Here is a 19,728-nt window from a genome sequence, read left to right on the forward strand (position 1 = left end):
TGCAGTACCGCTTACCATCCACAGCCACTGAACTACTTGTACCATCGTGACTGTGGATATACTGCGGTACCTCCGTTACATACATATAATCATAAAAGCATTTTAAAGCCTTTATTAATCTTTCTTCCTTGGACCACCCCTAAAATCTGTTTTGTACATTACATTTTACATTTGCCAAATTTCCCTCGGGGTGAGTAAAGTATTTCTATTTCTATTCTGTAGTCTGTAGTCTTCACAGGGCCTGGTAAGGGGCAGTGTAAAACCGGGACAGTATTTAAGGCTCAGGTGGTTTGACCACTTTTCCGTTAGATTAACCTTATTATTAACCCTGGCTTTGTCCTTGTAACGTCCAATTCTACTGGCAGGCAGAGCCGTATGGGACTCGAAAAAGCAGACTTTTATTATCCGGCTCCAACGCTGCAGACATAGGAGCCATTAGACCTGGCTGTGTTCCACTGTAGAATGTTTTTCTACACACACACACACACGAGTGTGACATAGCACATAGGATAACAGAATAGAAATACTTTCATCACGAGGGAAATTTGGCAACCAGACAGATCTATCTGCCTACAGTGGGCCCCCCCCCCCCCCCCCCCCCCCCAACGACAACAGCTACTTATCCCTCTCCCACACAGAGACAAACCGGGATTAGTGTATCAATGAGGAAGTGGGGCTGCTATACTCACATGACTCGTCAGATGTCACGCTGGGGTAGCCGTCACATTCAGAGTCCGACGACGTGATCATCACCTGTAATCCTGAAAGCTCGGGGGGGCCTCCCGCTCCTCTCCTTTTGTTGTTGTTGTTGTTGTTGTGGGCCTGCTGCGTCCTCGCACTGCCGAACGTGTACTGGTAATACCTGCAACGGGGAAACCGGTTTATCAACAACAACAACAACAACAACACAACCTACACAGCCTAACACGGGGCGACAATGTTTGCCATTGTTATGGAATATTTCAAAAATGAGCCATGACATGAGCCTGTTATACTAGTTGACCTATATTAAATTAATTCTGTGTACAGAGATTTAACACAGATGGATTGGACATAGATAACATTTCCATTACACCATCATGTACAGTACAATTACAGTACAACGAAAATAGGCTTGGCATCCAACCAGAGTGCAAATGTAACAGTAAATTGCGATAGTAATATACAATGTGTATAAAATATATAAATGAGTACTACTGACGGAGTAATAGTGCTAATCAGATGTATGTACAGAGTTGTAGTGTGAACATTACAGTGATACAGGTATAAAGACAGTATGGTAGTAAGTCATACTGGCCAGCAGTGTAACTAGTAAGAGTAGGTAAGGGACATGCATATAGATATAGTATCACTATGTACAGATATGTAAAAAGGATTATATACAATACAGGTATGTACAGACAGGTGAATATACAGTATATTTATATATATGGCATTTTGGGATAGTAATATACAATGGACAGGTGATTAACTGGGTATATACAATATATAAATCAGTACTACTGAGTAATAGTACTAATCATGTATGCACAGAGTTGGAGTTTATTAATATGTACATTCAGTGATACAGGTATGATACACAGGTACCTGCAGAGAAACCGTTATCAACACAACCTACAGGGGGCGACATTCTCCTGTCAAGGAAATTACATTACCTATATTAGGTCCTCGTGAAGAACATACAGTATGAAGAGAAACTATTCGTGATCAATCAATACCAACAACAATTACCTTCTATACGCGTTTTGCAGAAGGCTGCAGCTGGAGCCTGCAGACGACTCCCTGGCGTCGACTATTTGGAAAGTGGCACTACTGAGTTTGAATGAGTCCGTGGCGGAGATGAGCACCTTCTGCGGCAGCGGCCACAGCGACCCGTGTTTAGATCCATCCGCCGTGGCGTCGAGCGGCTCGTCGTCCTCCTCCTGGTCCCAGAGAAGATCATTATTGTATTGGAAGCCATGGCAGATAATAACAAGTGTTGTGAGGAGCAACAGCGTAGCGACCTTCATCATCGGTGTCGCTGCTGTCATGTCGACAGTGGAGGAGATACAGAGTGACTGGAGACAGTGGAGCTGGTTATTATTGAACAACGCTGGAGTTAAGTGGGCGGGGCTTATCAACGCGGAAGTACTGTACTGTGTGCGAAATGTTTAAAGAGACAGTGGCGTGATTTTTTCCCCGTAGACTTTGTTTGCGAAGACGCTCTCTGATTGGCTAGCCGCGTACAGCGAAGACCCTCTCTGATTGGTTTAACGCCGAAGGGTCTCTTCCGCCTTGTACATAATCTCTGCTTCAAAGTGGTTATGCTTTGGCCCTCTTTGAATGAATGAATGAAAACTTTATTTAACAGATTACAGAATGGGTACAATATAGTACGGCTCAATTCACACAATTGTTAAGGGGATGCAGACCAGAGAAAGACTTTTGTCTTGTTTACATCAGGGTCCCTTTTCAATTCATATTGAATTGAACTTGAATTGAACTTTCGAAGTGGGTTATGCTTAGAGTTAGGTTAGGGTTACGGTTAGGGTTTTAGGCGGAAGAGACTGTGAAGGGTAATTTCACATCCCCTCCTCCTCCACCTTCCCTCCTCCTCCTCCTCCTCCTCCTCCTCCTCCTCCTCCTCCTCCTTCCCTCCTCCTCCTCCTCCCCAACCTCCTCTATTTGTGAGGTCAGGATTTCTGTTTAAATGTGAAGGGTAATTTCACATTCTTAATCCCCACAACAGGGTTGATCGTGAAGTCATGTTATCCTTCTCTCAAAAACTGTTAAAACACTATATCCATTCATTATATTCAGAGCAGGCCAGATAACGCTTGCATCCAAGGCCGCAGCGAGCCCTCCTCAAAAGCCCATTCCATTTGACTCCCTAAATGACCATATAAAGCCAACCCAATCAGAGACGAGCAAGGCGTCTCTATTCCACTGTGTTAAAACACATGACACTTTGCTTTTTGTCACTTTCACTCTGACAGACCTGTGAATATGCACTCTGACAGACTGTCCGTATGGGCGTACTGTATTATTTTCTTTTCCAATAAACCTGTATTGTATTCATTTAACGTGAGTATTCCGGCTGTCTCTTTCTGCTCCTGTTTTATTATTTCAGAATATCTAATTCGCAGTGTGACACTGTTTTAGGCTGCTGGATGTCCGTGGAGAACCTGGTGGTTTGCACTCTGATTTAAGGCCAATCTCTTGTCTCTGTATTTCATTTAACCATCCCTAGAGACGTCAAAAATCCACCACATTCTTGGTGTCTGAAGCGGGGATGCCAACCGATCCTGCCGGTGCAGACGGGCTCTTCATCGCTCTACAACACAGCCACGTCTGGGACAGTGAGGAATTGTCTGTCTGCATTGGCTGGTCGGGACGGCATTCCACGGGCATTACATGCAGCGTCGCGGCGAGTTAGGTAAGCAGGAGTGGGGGGGGGCCGTCTGAATGTAACTATCTGTGTTATTGATTATGTATGTGACACTGCGAGAAGTCAACCCTGGTTAGGCTTTGGTCACTATCTGTATTATTGATTATGTATGTGACACTGCGAGAAGTCAACCCTGGTTAGGCTTTGGTCACTATCTGTGTTATTGATTATGTATGTGACAATGCGAGAAGTCAACCCTGGTTAGGCTTTGGTCACTATCTGTGTTATTGATTATGTATGTGACACTGCGAGAAGTCAACCCTGGTTAGGCTTTGGTCACTATCTGTATTATTGATTATGTATGTGACACTGCGAGAAGTCAACCCTGGTTAGGCTTTGGTCACTATCTGTGTTATTGATTATGTATGTGACAATGCGAGAAGTCAACCCTGGTTAGGCTTTGGTCACTATCTGTGTTATTGATTATGTATGTGACACCGCGAGAAGTCAACCCTGGTTAGGCTTTGGTCACTATCTGTGTTATTGATTATGTATGTGACACTGCGAGAAGTCAACCCTGGTTAGGCTTTGGTCACTATCTGTGTTATTGATTATGTATGTGACAATGCGAGAAGTCAACCCTGGTTAGGCTTTGGTCACTATCTGTGTTATTGATTATGTATGTGACACTGCGAGAAGTCAACCCTGGTTACTTTGGTCACTATCTGTGTTATTGATTATGTATGTGACAATGCGATAAGTTCAAGGCTTTGGTCACTATCTGTGTTTATCTCTATCATGCTTTTCCAATGTTATACCTGCTCTGCCACTGCACAGCAGTTAGGCATTTTTTTATTTATTTTTTGGCCTCTATTCCAAGCACTTTTGAATATAAGTGCTATTCAAATGTTCTAAATTCCATAGACACTGTCTTATACAGCTTATTGAGGCACTTGTCTTTCCGCCATCACAGCGTTTGTAATACCAGCGTCCTAAAGTTGGATTTGTCATTCCTTTTGATATTTGATTGCATGTTACAACTTGTAACCCCTGGTGGTCACTATTTCCACATGTTTCAACTTGGGCGACAGCTAACTGTAAACAGTTTTTTTTCTCTTTGTTTCCAGCCAGTACAACTATGAGGGAGTCCCTACCTCCCTGTTGTATATCCAGACATGTAACACACTGACCATGTTTGAATTTTTTTTATTTTTTTTTTATTTTTATTTTTTTTTTTCCTTTGGCCGGCGCAATCTCATTAACGCGACGCATGACATCCAAGATGCAGTATTAATCAATGCTGTGGAACTCAGATCTATGGAATGTGAGGGGGAGGATGGTGCGTTTCTCTCAGCGCAGGAGAAAGAAGATAACGAATATGCACCAGGGCCGTACTTCCCACTGCAGGGCCACGCTGTCCCTGGGCAACCACACCACCTAGGGGCCCCATCTCCACCGGCACACCAGCCACCATACCCATATGAACCCGCGGAGGACGACGACAACCTAATCAGGTTCAGTCCCAAGTCCAACAGGAACCGCCTGCTCAACATCTCGCATGATATGGCAACACCACAGCAGGGCCGGTGCTACGGAAGCGGGGCCCAGGGATCAGTGGAGGCCCTGGGAGGGCAACTGGGACAGGAACTCCAGCTAAGCTCCCTGTGCGATAGCCCCGCCCTGCCACGAAGATAAGAACGCACCGCTGCTGGGATCCACAGGAACCCCTACCACGCACCCCAGTCGGCAATACAAGCCCTTTTGCATAAGTAGGACCTACCCCACCACGCCAACGACGGCCCCGGCCTGTACAAACAACGCCCGCTACGAATATCCTACCTCCCTACTCCCTGCACCTGGTATGCTGCTGTATTCAACTATGGGGAGATGACTGCTACTCTACTCAACGGCATCCAGCCTCCTTGCAACAGATATATATCGTTCTGTGTGTGAAGGAGTGGGAAGACACCTGACTGCTACTGTACTCAACGGCATCCAGCCTCCTTGCAACAGATATATATCGTTCTGTGTGTGAAGGAGTGGGAAGACACCTGACTGCTACTGAGGACGACAACAAGGGAAGCCAGTGTGCATATTAAAAAGTCAAATTTCTGATTTAGATATGGGTACATATTCAGAGTTTGAAAATACTACTTATATTAAGACTGCCATTTTATTTTCTTTGTTCTTTGTTTCCTATTAACTGCTGTTGGCGCTTCGGGTCACTGAGAAGCGCTTTATAAGGCACCAGCGACCAATCTGTCCCCGGCCTGGGACTCCTCCCCTTTTCAATTTGCACCTGAACTTTTTTCCCCCTCTTCTTTCTTTCTCAAGAGTTATTGTTCTACCTTATTATGTTTATTTTTATTTTTTTTATTGTACCTAAGGATGCAACATTTTGCAATTACCTGCTTGGAATTATCGTCCTACTTAGCCAAGTATGACATTATGATGTATTAATGTTGATTGATTTGATGTTCTGTATGGTGTCTTGAGACTGTGGTTTAGTGATATTGATGGTTGAAATTACCAGGATGTGCCAAAAATGGCACAAAGTGGGGAATGTGAAGGGTAATTTCACATCCCCTCCTCCTCCACCTTCCCTCCTCCTCCTCCTCCTCCTCCTCCTCCTCCTCCTCCTCCTCCTCCTCCTCCTCCTTCCCTCCTCCTCCTCCTCCCCCCCCTCCTCTATTTGTGAGGTCAGGATTTCTGTTTAAATGTGAAGGGTAATTTCACATTCTTAATCCCCACAACAGGGTTGATCGTGAAGTCATGTTATCCTTCTCTCAAAAACTGTTAAAACACTATATCCATTCATTATATTCAGAGCAGGCCAGATAACGCTTGCATCCAAGGCCGCAGCGAGCCCTCCTCAAAAGCCCATTCCATTTGACTCCCTAAATGACCATATAAAGCCAACCCAATCAGAGACGAGCAAGGCGTCTCTATTCCACTGTGTTAAAACACATGACACTTTGCTTTTTGTCACTTTCACTCTGACAGACCTGTGAATATGCACTCTGACAGACTGAAAGTCCGTCCGTATGGGCGTACTGTATTATTTTCTTTTCCAATAAACCTGTATTGTATTCATTTAACGTGAGTATTCCGGCTGTCTCTTTCTGCTCCTGTTTTATTATTTCAGAATATCTAATTCGCAGTGTGACACTGTTTTAGGCTGCTGGATGTCCGTGGAGAACCTGGTGGTTTGCACTCTGATTTAAGGCCAATCTCTTGTCTCTGTATTTCATTTAACCATCCCTAGAGACGTCAAAAATCCACCACAAGACCCTTCGGTGCATTGGTTTCCCAATAAGTGACGGCGCACCCTTTGCCTTTTGGTTAAAAACTCACAAGTCCCAAATGGAAAGAATGATCCGATTTCACACAGCACTGCAGTAGTCGAGATTTGGCGCAATATTTGAATGCAAAAACCTCGTTATTGGCTCTTATTGAAAGGGAATAGCAGTTTGAATGAAAAAATGCAGACGCCATTTTGACAGGCATTTCTCCAACAAATCATCAACCGACCAACGCCATCGTCTGTGCACAGGGGTTGGCTACAATTTGAGTGGTTGTTGTTTGTTCTACCAATTGTCTAATGAACGTATCGTCTGGGACTTTGGCTTTTTGTGAGGAAAAGGAGCCGAAACTGCATGTCGAAGCTCCCATGTGATTACATTACGGCAGAACGATTGGCCTCTCTCCAGGGGTTAGGCATGTATGATGTAGGCATAATGGATAAAGTATTGCGCCATTGGCAAAAACTTTAGACAGGACCCAGACATAATCCTGAGTGACCTTTAACCTTACTGAATAACTCATGTCTAACCTCAACTACTAACCGCTAACCTCAATTTAAGATAAGATATTCCTTTATTGATCCCCCTGGGGACATTTGTCAATAGCAGGATGGGGGGGGGTATATGTATGGGCAGGTTAATAGTAGAATGACATACATTTAAGCAATACAATTAGATCTGAATATAAAAAATGAGGGCAAAAACTATATAATTAACTGAATATATGAATATGAGAAAGGTAAACAGGTAAACATCAAAGGTGTAGATGAGGGTCTGTATGTATGCCATATCAGTTATATTATATGTTACAAACAATAAAGATGAACAAACCATGGCCCCCAGGATGAAATGGCATGACAATAGACTGTTAAATTCTAGACTGGCACCCTCACCAGAACCCCCTGCCCTCCCTGGGATACAGCCCTATAATTACTGTTGTGGAATATTTTAAATGAGCCATGACAGTGAACTGTATAGTCAGTTGTATATATATAAAAAAAACATAGAACATAGTTTAATATCAGTGTTTCCACAGAGATCAGTTTATAGAGAGACACACACGCGTCTGACCAGAAAGTGACCAAGAGGTCTGGGTCAGACACAGATTAAATACATAATTGAAATGACGTACACTAGTAGACATCCAGATATGACCGAAAGGTAAACAAAAGCAAAAGCAATGTGTGCTACAAATAAACACATGAAGATGGAACGGCTTCATGCACTGATTGAATAAATAACTATTTGCACTATTATGGTATTGTTTAATAGAAAAGACAGAAGTTTACTGTGACCTATTTACTATTTAATAGTACTTTTGTCCAACAAAAACAACAATAACAATAGCCTAATAATAATAATAATATGATGATGATGATGATGATGATGATGATGATGATGATGATGATGATGATGATGATGATGATGATTACAACGAAGAAGAAGAAAGTGATTTTCATGGTTTCTTCTTTTTCGTCATCATCACCATCACCACCACCCAGGGGCGTAGCTGGGGGGGGGGGGTAGCTTAGGATGATTCCAAGGGCCCAGCACTGGGGGGGGGGCCCAACATTTTTTTTTTTTTTTTTTTTTTTTTTACTAGACATCACTCAGGTGTATTATTGATTTTTTACTAGACATCACTCAGGTGTATTATTGATGCTCTCATTGATACTATGTTTGTTTCTGAAGTGTGTGTGTGTGTGTGTGTGTGTGTGTGTGTGTGTGTGTGTGTGTGTGTGTGTGTGTGTGTGTGTGTGTGTGTGTGAGATATATAGAGAGAGAGGGGGGGCTTTGGTAGACTATTGCATTGGTCCATTCATTGAAGATGAACGCAATGCGACATCCTTTACTAGGCTCACCCACCAACAGTGCAGGTGCTGAACTGCTGATCCGAATGTATAGGTAAAAACCATATTATGCGTTTTCATCAATAAAAAAATGGCCAAAAGAAATTCCGCTCGCGCGCTAACGCGCGCTCGCATTCACTGGGGGCCTACAAAAACATTCTTTCATGGGGCCCAGAATCTGGAGCTACACCGGCACCACCCACTGGCATCAGCAGCCTCCCTCTGTTTCTCCCTGTGTCTGCTATAGAGCCGGGTGCTCAGTGTCCACAGCAGAGTTACAAGTGGTGCCGTGACATGATGCTGTGATCAGTGCTTTCACTGCTACGCCCCAAAACTGTGGAACTCTCTCCTGCAGGTCATGAGGACAGCACACTCGGTTGGCACTTTAAATAAACTGCTCAAAACGTACCTTTTTAAAATAGCTTTTAAATGAATTATTATCTTTATTTTATTGTCTTATTTTTCTTTATTTCTCTTATTTTTACTTAAATATTTTATTATCATTGTTATCATTGTTTTATGTATTTTTTTTAAATAATTTTATTTGTTCTTTTTGAATGTCTTATTTTAGTGTTATTCATTTTTTCTTATTGTTTACTATCTAATGTTGGTCTTTATTATTATTTTATTTGTAATTATTTTATTGTCCTATGTTATTGTCTTACTGTTTGTCTTATTTAGCTATTTTTACCATCTTATCTAGTTGTTTTATTACCGTTTTTATAATTTTCATGTCTTATAATTTCCATTCTTAGTTATGGAGTGATTGTAATTTTTTTTTTTTTTTATCCTTTTGTTTCGTTTTTTGTGTAAAGCAATTTGAGCTGCAATCTGTATGAATGGTGTTATAAATAACGTTATTATTTTACATTTATTTTTATATATATTTTAAGACTTCTAAAGAATGTCATGTTTTTAGACATAATGTCTATATTATTCAAATGGAGCTAAATATATTATACTTTATTATTATATTACATTAAATTATAATATATAACATTACATTATATTATCATACATGTTGCGGCAGTAGACTGTCATAGACAGGTAGTGCCGAGGGGCTGAGCGGAGGAGTTCAAACAATTGACGCGCAACGTGAAATAACTCCGTTCCATGTCCAGGAAATACTTTTGAGGCATTTATTCTTTCACTTCATCATGAGACAAACAAAATACGATTTGCACTTTGCGTTATTGCGGTCAAAAGAAAATATGCTCTCCTAGCTCTCACCCCCTCTCTCCGTGAACTGTCAACCTCTGTGAACTGTCAAACACCGAGACCTGTCAGCCGTGAAAAGGTGAATGAAATTCCATAAAACACCCCCATTAGCGCCACACCCCCGTGAGCACGCCCACCACCTAAAGTGACAGTACAACTAATAATACAACACAAATAGAATACTGAATCATAATAAAGAGACCTCCATTACGGCGCCTACAATACATATTATTTATATTATTCAAAATGGAACTCAAATATGTTCCGTTGTGACGTCACAGTATGATGTCACAGTATGATGTCACAGTATGATGTTCCGTTGTGATGTCACAGTATGATGTCATAATCAAACATTCTAGAACATTTGTGTATCTGGTCAACAATTCTCTCAGAAGAGCTCAGATCTCACTTGTTTCCGGCTACTTGTCTGTAAGCTTGAATATATACTGTAGATACAATTTAAAAATCCCCAAATGGAAAAGGAAGCAATGTCCTGTACAATCCTTAATGACCTGCGTCTGGAGGGAAGGTTCTGTGATGTGGTTATTAAAGTCAACAGCACTGAGTTTAACGCCCATAAGGCAATCCTGTGTGGCTGCAGCGCCTATTTCAGGTATGTTTAGCTTGGTTCAGGTTAGCTTGGTTCAGGTTAACTTGGTTAGTAAAAAGATACTATACTGTACGTCTACTGTAAAAAGATACTATACTGTACTTCTACTGTAAAAAGATACTATACTGTACCTTTACTGTAAAAAGATACTATACTGTACGTCTACTGTAAAAAGATATTATACTGTACTTCTACTGTAAAATGACACTATACTGTACTTCTACTGTATAAAGATACTATACTGTACTTCTACTGTGAAAATATATTATACTTCTACTGTGCTAAGACCCTATACTTCTACAGTGAAAATATATTACTACACAGGACAGAATGTTGCTTACTGTTTACTCATCAGATATCTCTATACTCTGCCTCCCACAGAACCCTCTTCACTTGCTGGAGCGACTCAGAGAAACCAGTCGACACTATCCCTGGGGTGTCCGCGGCTATGATGCAGCTCATCATAGAGTACGCCTACACACGCTTTGTGCCGGTGACAGCAGAGAACGTGGAAGAGCTTCTGGTGGCTGCAGACCAGCTTCTCGTCACTGGCATAGTAGGAGCGTGCTCTGACTTCCTAGAGGGCCAGCTGTCTCTGGAAAACTGTGTCGGCATCTGGAGGTTGGCGGACATCTACTGCTGCCCTGACCTGAGGCGCAAGGCCCATCTCTTCATCGTGTGCCACTTTGAGGAGATGCTGCGCGTCTCACAGGAGTTTGTGGAGCTGTCCCTGCAGCAACTGGTGGACATCATCGAGAGGGATGACCTGAACGTGAAGAGAGAGGAGACAGTGTTCGAGGCCGTCCTCCGTTGGATCGACCACTCCCGTGAGGAGCGTAAAACAAACATCCCTTTGCTGCTGCCCAAGGTAACTAATTGTATTACTGTGCATTGCATTAAAACAACACTAGGTTCCCTAGTACAGTGGTTCTCAAACATTTCGGTCCAAACCATTCCCTAGCAACAGAATTCCAGTGAAACCGTCTACAACCGCTGTCTGAGTTGTACCCGCTGTCTGCTTGTCTTTTCCCAGGTTCGCATGGGCTTGATGAGGCCTGACTACTTCAGGAACAACGTCCAGAAGAACCCTGTGGTGAGGGACAGCCACGACTGCAGGGCCCTCATCCTCAGCGTCCCTAAACCCCCTGGCTCCACCTGGCTCCGCTGGCGCCGCTGGCTCCGACGGCTCCGACAGGCCCCAAAAACCCTGACCCGCCCACGCCTGCCCCAGGAGGTCCTATTGGCCATCGGAGGCTATAGTGGCAGCAGCGAGAGCAATGGCATGGAGGCTTACGATATCCGAGCCGGTGGATGGATGAACGTGAGTGTTGAGGCGGAGAGTCCCCGGGCCTACCACGACACCGCTTCTCTCCACGGTCTGGTCTACTGCGTCGGCGGCTTCAGTGTAGAGGAGGTTCTCAGCAGTGTGCGCAGGTTCAACCCTGTCACTGGCAGCTGGCTGCAAGCAGCTCCCATGCACTCACGCCGCGGTCACGTCAGCGTGGTCGCGTTGGATGGCTGTATCTACGCCATGGGAGGGTTCGACGGACACAGGGACCTGAACTCCGCCGAGTGCTACGAGCCTGAAACCAATCAGTGGACACTGATCTCACCCATGCTGGAGCGCAGGAGCGACGCCGGCGCCGCAGCCCTCCACGGCAAGGTGAGTGGAACTGAGGAACACAGGGTGGTAGATGAACCCAAGGAACGCTTACATTAAAAACTAAGCGATTGGTATCATTCAGAATCAGAAATCATAAATGTCTTTATTGCCAAGTAAGCTTGCACATACAAGGAATTTGTCTGGGTCCTTTGGTGCATCAAGATTAACAGACAATTAAAGTAGAATGAAATCAAATGGAATATATAAACTAAATTAGAATATTCTTTCTTATTACAGGTTTACATCTGTGGTGGCTTCAACGGGATGGAGTGTCTGCTCACAGCTGAGTGCTACAGCCCAGACACCAACCAGTGGACTCTGATCGCCCCCATGAGCAGCAGGCGTAGCGGAGTGGGAGTCGCTGCGTACGGAGGACAAGTCTATGCGGTAGGTGCACATGGAGACAAATGCTTTATACTAGGTATTTTTTATATAGATATGTATCATTTGACTTGCAATGCTGCTGTGATGCCCTGCCTGTCTACCTGAGACACACACTAAAACATTCCTCCCATGTGTTCTGTCCTCAGGTGGGAGGGTGGGACAGTGAAAACCGCCTGGATAGCGCGGAGGCCTACAGCCCCTTGACTGACTCCTGGCGCGCCCTGCCCACCATGCTCACCCCCCGCAGCTACTTTGGCATCGGGGTCTTGGACGACCTGCTCTTCGTGGTCGGAGGCTTCAATGGCTTGAACACCATCTCCAACATGGAGCGCTACGACCAGAGCAGTGACAGTTGGACTGTCGCAGAGGACATGGAGATCCCGCGCAGAGGCCTAAGCTGCTGCATAATGCATGGCCTGCCTAACATGAGCCAGTATGCCGCTCCCCGTGGCGCCGTGAAGTGACCCCTGGAGGAGGAGGAGGAGGAGGGGAATGAGGAGGAGGAGGAGGTGGGGGAGGAGGAGGAGGATTAGGAGGAGGAGCAGGAGGAGGAGGAGCGTGAATCTTGAGATTGTCCAGATCTTGAATAGACTCTCATAGCGCTCATTCCGCCCTGATAAGATTCGTTCCATTATCAGATCTCATGGTCTTGACTGTGCCTCGTCTGGCTACAAATCTTCTTATTGCATTAATGCATGAGTATTAAGTGTATGAGCAACCTCCAAGTGCACTGCTCAGATATTCAGGCATGTGAAGATCACGCCATACCGTTTCAACATTGTTCTCCCTCTTTTAATTTCAAATGGGCCGAAGTAGTCTACGCCCACATTTGTGAAAGGTGGTTGGTCAGGTAGCAGCCTGTCCTGGGGTAAGTCTGCCATGTATTGTGTACCTCTGACACCACTCGACCTCCTACAGTGGACACACTTTGCAATCACTGCCCTGACTGCAGAGTTGACCTTAGGTATCCAATACTTTTGCCTCAGGCGCAGGGGTGTAAAGTACTTGAGTAATTGTACTTAGTTACAATACTTAAGTACTGTTTTTGGGGATTTGTACTTTACTCAAGTACTATTAGGTTTGTATACTTGTACTTTTACTCAATTACATTTCAGAGAAAAAAAACATACTTTTTACTCCTTACATTTGAAATGCAGACCTACAAAGTACAAAGTACAAATCTCACAGGTCCAACCATTTTAATTTGTATATTTGTTTCTCTGGCCGAACTAACGTTAACGTTATTAATCCTGCGGCCGCGCTTTATTTAAAAACAGCCAATCAAATCCCCATCAGTGGAAAATGAACCCGCCCATACCCATGCTGATTGGTCCTTGTGGCAGACTGGAAAGCGGGGATCTTTGATTAAACACCTGCTATCAGAAGAATAGAAGGTCAGAAAAAAAATTCTACTTTTTAGTACATTTAAAAGTAGACACTTTTTAACTTTTACTCAAGTGTGTTTTTAGCCAGATACTCTGACTTTTACTTGAGTGCGATATTGAGACGGTACCCCATACTTTCACTTAAGTATAATTTCTGGGTACGTTTTACACCCCTGAAGATTTGTCAATACAGTCACAGTAAAATATTGTGAAAAAAGAAGGGTACCTTCATTTTTGTATCAAGGAAAGGATGACTACAGTCAGGCTAGTCTGGTCTGGAGGAATAATGAAACCTGAGACCTACCTGAGCTGGTGGTGGCACTTCTGGGCGTGTGAGTGGCGATCACGGGTGTCTGGATGGCACTTCTGGGTGTCTGGATGGCACTTCTGGGCGTGTGAGTGGCGATCACGGGGGTCTGGATGGCACGTCTGGGTGTCTGGGTGGCACTTCTGGGTGTCTGGATGGCACGTCTGGGTGTCTGGGTGGCACTTCTGGGTGTGTGTACGTGGCACTTCTGGGTGTCTGGATGGCACTTCTGGGTGTGTGTATGTGGCACTTCTGGGTGTCTGGATGGCACTTCTGGGTGTCTGGATGGCACTTCTGGGTGTGTGTACGTGGCACTTCTGGGTGTCTGGATGGCACTTCTGGGTGTCTGGATGGCACTCCTGGGTGTATGGATGGCACTTCTGGGCACGTGGCCGGCCCCCCCTCTGGGGAATCCAGGCTGAACCAGCTCACGGGCCTCCCGGGCAGCGGTGCGTTCCTGATATCAACTGTGATTGCACGCATGCTAATGACGGATGCGCATAAATGTCCCCTCGCTTGAGCACAGACTAAAGACAGTGCCTAATTGCCTCTACGAATGGTATGTAACACATATCATTCACAAGTTAGGTGTGAATGTATCTGAGAACGTATTTAACACACCTGACGACCGGCGCTATTGATATGCAAAGTAGCCCAGGTGGGTACTTATAGCGAGTTGGTGAGGGCAGCGCATTCCTGTGTGCGTGCACGTGCTTCTGCTCAAATCTTGAGGCTGCACGGAGTGCAACCCCGTCCCATGACCAACGCATGCCTGCTCCCGGGATAGATGGCCGAGGGGGGCTTGGAGATGAACTCCGGCTGCAGGTCGATGTAGGCCCTGCTGCACCTGTAGCTACGCAACGCGCTCCACGTGGCCGGCCTCAGAGAGCGATCCTGAGAGGCTGTTTGTTGAGATCAGAGGCTCTGTGTAGGATTGTTAGTAACTGTCTAACTGTACATATGGCTGTTTACACTAGTAACTGTTTACCTGCATATATAATTGTCTCCACCTGTGATTTCCTAGTTGCATATATATCTGTTCCCACTGGAGGGTACTCTAGGCGGAGCCATCCAGGTACTCTACCTTATGGCAACTATAAAAGCAAAGGTATACACACCCATTTCGTTCTCTCCCCCAATGTCTCTCAGAGAGAGAAGACTTGTGTTACTGCTGCTTACCATGTGAATAAAGACAAGTCAGGCCAGTTCAGGCTCAAGATAGAAACCATGCCTCTTGACCACATTATTGTCGCCCTATAGCTGAGTTCTGAAAAGATAATAATAATTGATTACATTTTATATAGCGCTTTTCTCAGACTCAAAGCGCTACGCCCACAATGTAGGGTGGAAATTGCCTCCTTCACCACCACTGGTAGCACCCAGCCTTGGGCTACGCAGGCTCAATTATTTTGTACTTAAAATGTCAGCAACAGTAATGTTGTATATTTAATTTGTGACAGAGAATCAGAAAATGAGGAACATGTGGTGAAAATAAAACATGTTTTCAAAGTCATTGTTTGAAACTGTAATGATATTATTAAAAGTACTCACTCATATCGGTACTATACAGCAATAATAATAATAATAATAGATCAAATTTATATAGCGCCTTTCATAGAACCCAAGGTCGCTTCACAATCAGGACAAAAAATAGGGCAAGGAAAATAGGGGGGGGGGGGGGGGGGGAAGGGGGGATGAGGGAAGGTAAGGGATAATGGACCTAATCTAATCTAAACTAACTGATGGGGAAACGCCTTGGTGAAGAGGTGTGTTTTTAGAGCGGATTTGAAGGTGTCCAGGGTTGGGGCGTTGCAGATTTCGGGGGGGAGAGAGTTCCAGAGGATAGGGGACGCCACGCTGAAGGCTCTGTCCCCAAAAGTCCGTAACCTGGTGCGAGGGATGGAGAGGAGACCTAGATCAGAGGATCGTAGGTTCCGGGATGGAGTGTGCTGCTGGAGGAGATCAGACAGGTATCGGGGGGCGAGGGCATGGAGGGACTTGTAGGTGAGGAGCAGGAGTTTGAAGGTGATGCGGACCTTGACTGGAAGCCAGTGGAGGTGGATGAGGGTGGGGGTGATGTGCTGCACAGGGTCTCAGCAAGTAGCCAAATGTAAATACAGAAAGATCAGGACATCCCTGGTAAAGATCCAAAGTCCAAAAGACATTCTAGGTGTCTCTTACATCTCTAAAAAAAAATGAAAAATAAAAAAAAAGATGCTCCTTCCAGCTAGGACCTGCCTTAGAAGCCCGGTGAATCCTGTGTGTTTTCCTTTCATTGCCGGTGCTCCATCGGTAACAACAGCGGACAGTTTATCAAACCCCCCATATTGCTGCACGGCACTTTCAACAGTGTTGAATATGTCCACACTAGGGCTGACCCCTATTAGTCGAATAGTCGACTAATCGATCGAAAAGGAGCCATAGTCGACTGCCAACCTCTTAGTCTAATGCAAAAAAAAAATATATATTTTTTAATATTGGCCTGGGGCCGCATGGCTGCTAGGTAGTATGTTTTCTTTCTATGAAATGTAATTGAGTAAAAGTACAAGTATACAAACCTAATAATACTCGAATAAAGTACAAATCCCCCAAAACAGTACTTAAGTATTGTAACGGAGTACAATTACTCAAGTACTTTACACCCCTGAACATGGGCCTCTGTTTACGGCTGCTCTCCTCTACCTCCTGAGCCACTGTCACCCGTATGTAGGGCATGGAGTACAATGTTGTTCAGAACAGACCCATCTGTGTTATAGGAAGCTGGAGGAGAGAGAGAGAGAGAGAGAGAGAGAGAGAGAGAGAGAGAGAGAGAGAGAGAGAGAGAGAGAGAGAGAGAGAGTTGTTCTTCTGGTGGCAGACTTTGAGGGAGACAGACCCTAGATAGGAGCTGCTGGCTCAGGAAGAATGGCCATTCATTGAATATTGTGCATTTAGTCTTTTTGTTCTTTTATTCTTCTTACTAAATAAACATGGGCGTCTAAACCCAGAAGGACCCGTGTGGATATTAGCTTGAAACATGCCGTTTCACCGACGACTGAACCTCAATATAGAACTTTGAACACAACAAGAGCGGAGAAAGAGTGAGTGAGAGAGAATGAGAGAGAGTCAAGTCAAGTCAAGAGTTTTAATTGTCACGGCATACAGGTATACAATGAAATGCGGCTGGTCTTGCCCGCGACGATGTGCAATACAGTGGTACAACATATAATAGAATCCAATAAAATACAGTGGTACAACATATTAATAGAATCCAGTAAAAAACAACAGTGCAATAAACAGGTACACGTGCCATCTCGGTATCTGTACATAGTATTTACAGAGCATATAGGACATGCTAGGTAGCTTTAGTAGTGCAATACACTGTTCCTGATGTTGAGAGTGTGTGTTTGAGAGAGAAAGAAAGTGTTTTATTGAGTACTGTATGTTTACCATTTTCTCTTTGTGCTTATGAGTTTTAGTGGGTTTTCCTTGACAATGTAAACAAATTAGAGGTAGTTGATGACGAGAGAAAGTCCTGAACTATGTAAAAAAGAAAACATCTATGAATCACAGTAAACTAGACACTGTCTCTTTAAAGCGACTCCTCCCCTGAACAACTGTAACCAGGAAGCAACTCCCACCCACACGGAGTGGGTCCAGCTGCAGCGCCGGAGAATCCTCTCAAGGGGCAAGCCTGTGGCAGCCACAGAGAGCGCGCTGATTGGCGGAAAGACCTAAGCATAACCAGAGCCATAGACCACTGCACTTCCGCGTTACATTGAGCTCGTGAGGAGATAGCGGGGAGGGGGGGGGGAGGAAATGAATGAATGTGGATGAGAGCCGTAATGTAAGTGGTTGCAGCTACGGCTGTGGGGGTGCTGGAGACATGGCGCGACCCATTCCTAATCGATCAGAACTAAATCGGCCGATGTCAAGTCCCTTTTCCAGCACCTACTCCCCATACACATGCGCAGATTGTCAACGGAGTCTGTCAACGGAGTCTGGACGACGCAAGATGACGCACGAATGAATGTGGACTGGGGGGAGCTTCGGTGGCCAGTGTCCTTTCAGCCGAACACGATAATGAAACAATGATCCCACTAAATGGCCAGACGCGTCTTATGGCGACATCTACAATTACCTCATTAAGTCTCCAGGTAGACTAATGTTTATATTTAAGTGCAGTGGTCTGTAGCCACTCACACTACCACCCCACCGAAGCTCCCCCCTCTGGGATCATACCTATGTTCCCCGGGTCCTATATGTTCCCTGATTGATTGATTTTATAAATTTTTATTATTTTATTAATTATTACCCAGTGAGCAAAACACGTCTTTTCAACCAAGCGTCTTTGCATAGCTCTCGTGTAACCCAGCCAAATCGTTTTTTTGTAAACGTATTTTAAACTATGCACCAAGTATATTATTTCAATGCATTCACATATGAAAATATTATCAATATGGACAGAGACATCCTGCAAACGCACCTACAAATATATGAGCACAATATTTTCGAAGATTTTATGTGACGTCTATATCCATCGCTCGCATTTAGCCCAGGATAATCTTGTCTAAGCTTAGACGTATTTTAAACTATGCACTAAGTATATTATTTCAATGTATTAACATCTCCAAATATGAAGAATATGCACCACAGACGTCCTGCAAATGCGCCTACAAATATCTGAGCACGATATTTTCGAAGATTGGTGGTCTGCTGTGTTCATCACCAGCCTAACCTGCTGTTTGCCATTTGATCAGCAGGTGGCGCTGATAGTGCTGGGAAACCTGACTGATCACATTCCTGCCTGATTAAATAACATGTCTGTCCGTCCTTCTGACCGTGTGTGTGAGTGTGTGTGTGTGTGTGTGTGTGTGTGTGTGTGTGTGTGTGTAGGGTGACCAGATACAAAAAGTCCAAAAGCAGGACAACAGTAAGATTTTGGTGGGACAAAGTGGGACAGATAGATAATGTAATTTTTTTTATTATAATAACTCGTCTTCACAGAATAGATAAAGGTTAAATCTAAATAAATACAAATTAAATACAGAATTATATCTCTCCACATTCATCTTGGCACTGGCAGCCGGCTTGTTACCACCTAACATCTGTTTTAAATATTCAAACTTTATCACTTGACAGGAATGTCTTGTGTTCGATATTTTTTTTTTGCTTCAAAAAGAGGGACATCCTCTCAATATGTGGGACGCGGTCTCAAATGGTGGGACAGTACAACCAAAAGGGGGACACCTGGTCACCCTAGTGTGTGTGTGTGTGTGTGTGTGTGTCTATCCATATCTCTCATTTAGCCCAGGAGAATCTTGTCTAAGCTTAGACGTCTACCAAACTCCTCCAAAAGCTTAGACGTTTAAAAACACGTCTGGAATAGACGTCTACCAAACTTTCACTTTTCACCCCATTCTAGACTGATTTTAGACGTCTATGTCATGACGTTGAAACAACGTCTAAACATAGACGTTCAAAAAACGTCTAAGCTTAGACGTTCAAAACACGTCTAAGCTTAGACGTCTACCAAACTTTCACTTTTCACCCCACTTTAGACTGATTTTAGACGTCTATGTCATGACGTTGAAACAACGTCTAAGCTTAGACGTTCAAAACACGTCTAAGCTTAGACGTTCAAAACACGTCTAGAATAGACG

At 44.2% G+C, this 19,728-nt stretch overlaps 1 protein-coding gene across 3 annotated transcripts in view; it reads right to left on the reverse strand.

Moving 5' to 3' along the window:
• hexb (hexosaminidase B (beta polypeptide)) overlaps positions 1-2,079 on the reverse strand; it is a 38,984-nt gene extending 36,905 nt beyond the window's left edge. For all 3 annotated transcript variants that reach the window (XM_084324539.1, XM_084324537.1, XM_084324538.1), the window contains exons 1-2: positions 1,732-2,079; positions 690-862 (exon numbers count right to left, since the gene is read on the reverse strand). In XM_084324539.1, the coding sequence (XP_084180665.1) occupies positions 690-862; positions 1,732-2,030 (472 nt within the window). In that variant the 5' untranslated portion in view covers positions 2,031-2,079. The remainder of the gene's footprint in view (positions 1-689; positions 863-1,731) is intronic.
• Positions 2,080-19,728: the final 17,649 nt, after the last annotated feature.

The sequence above is a fragment of the Notolepis coatsorum genome, assembly GCF_963971535.1.
Source record: "Notolepis coatsorum genome assembly, chromosome: 11".
In the NCBI taxonomy this organism is placed as follows: domain Eukaryota; kingdom Metazoa; phylum Chordata; class Actinopteri; order Aulopiformes; family Paralepididae; genus Notolepis; species Notolepis coatsorum.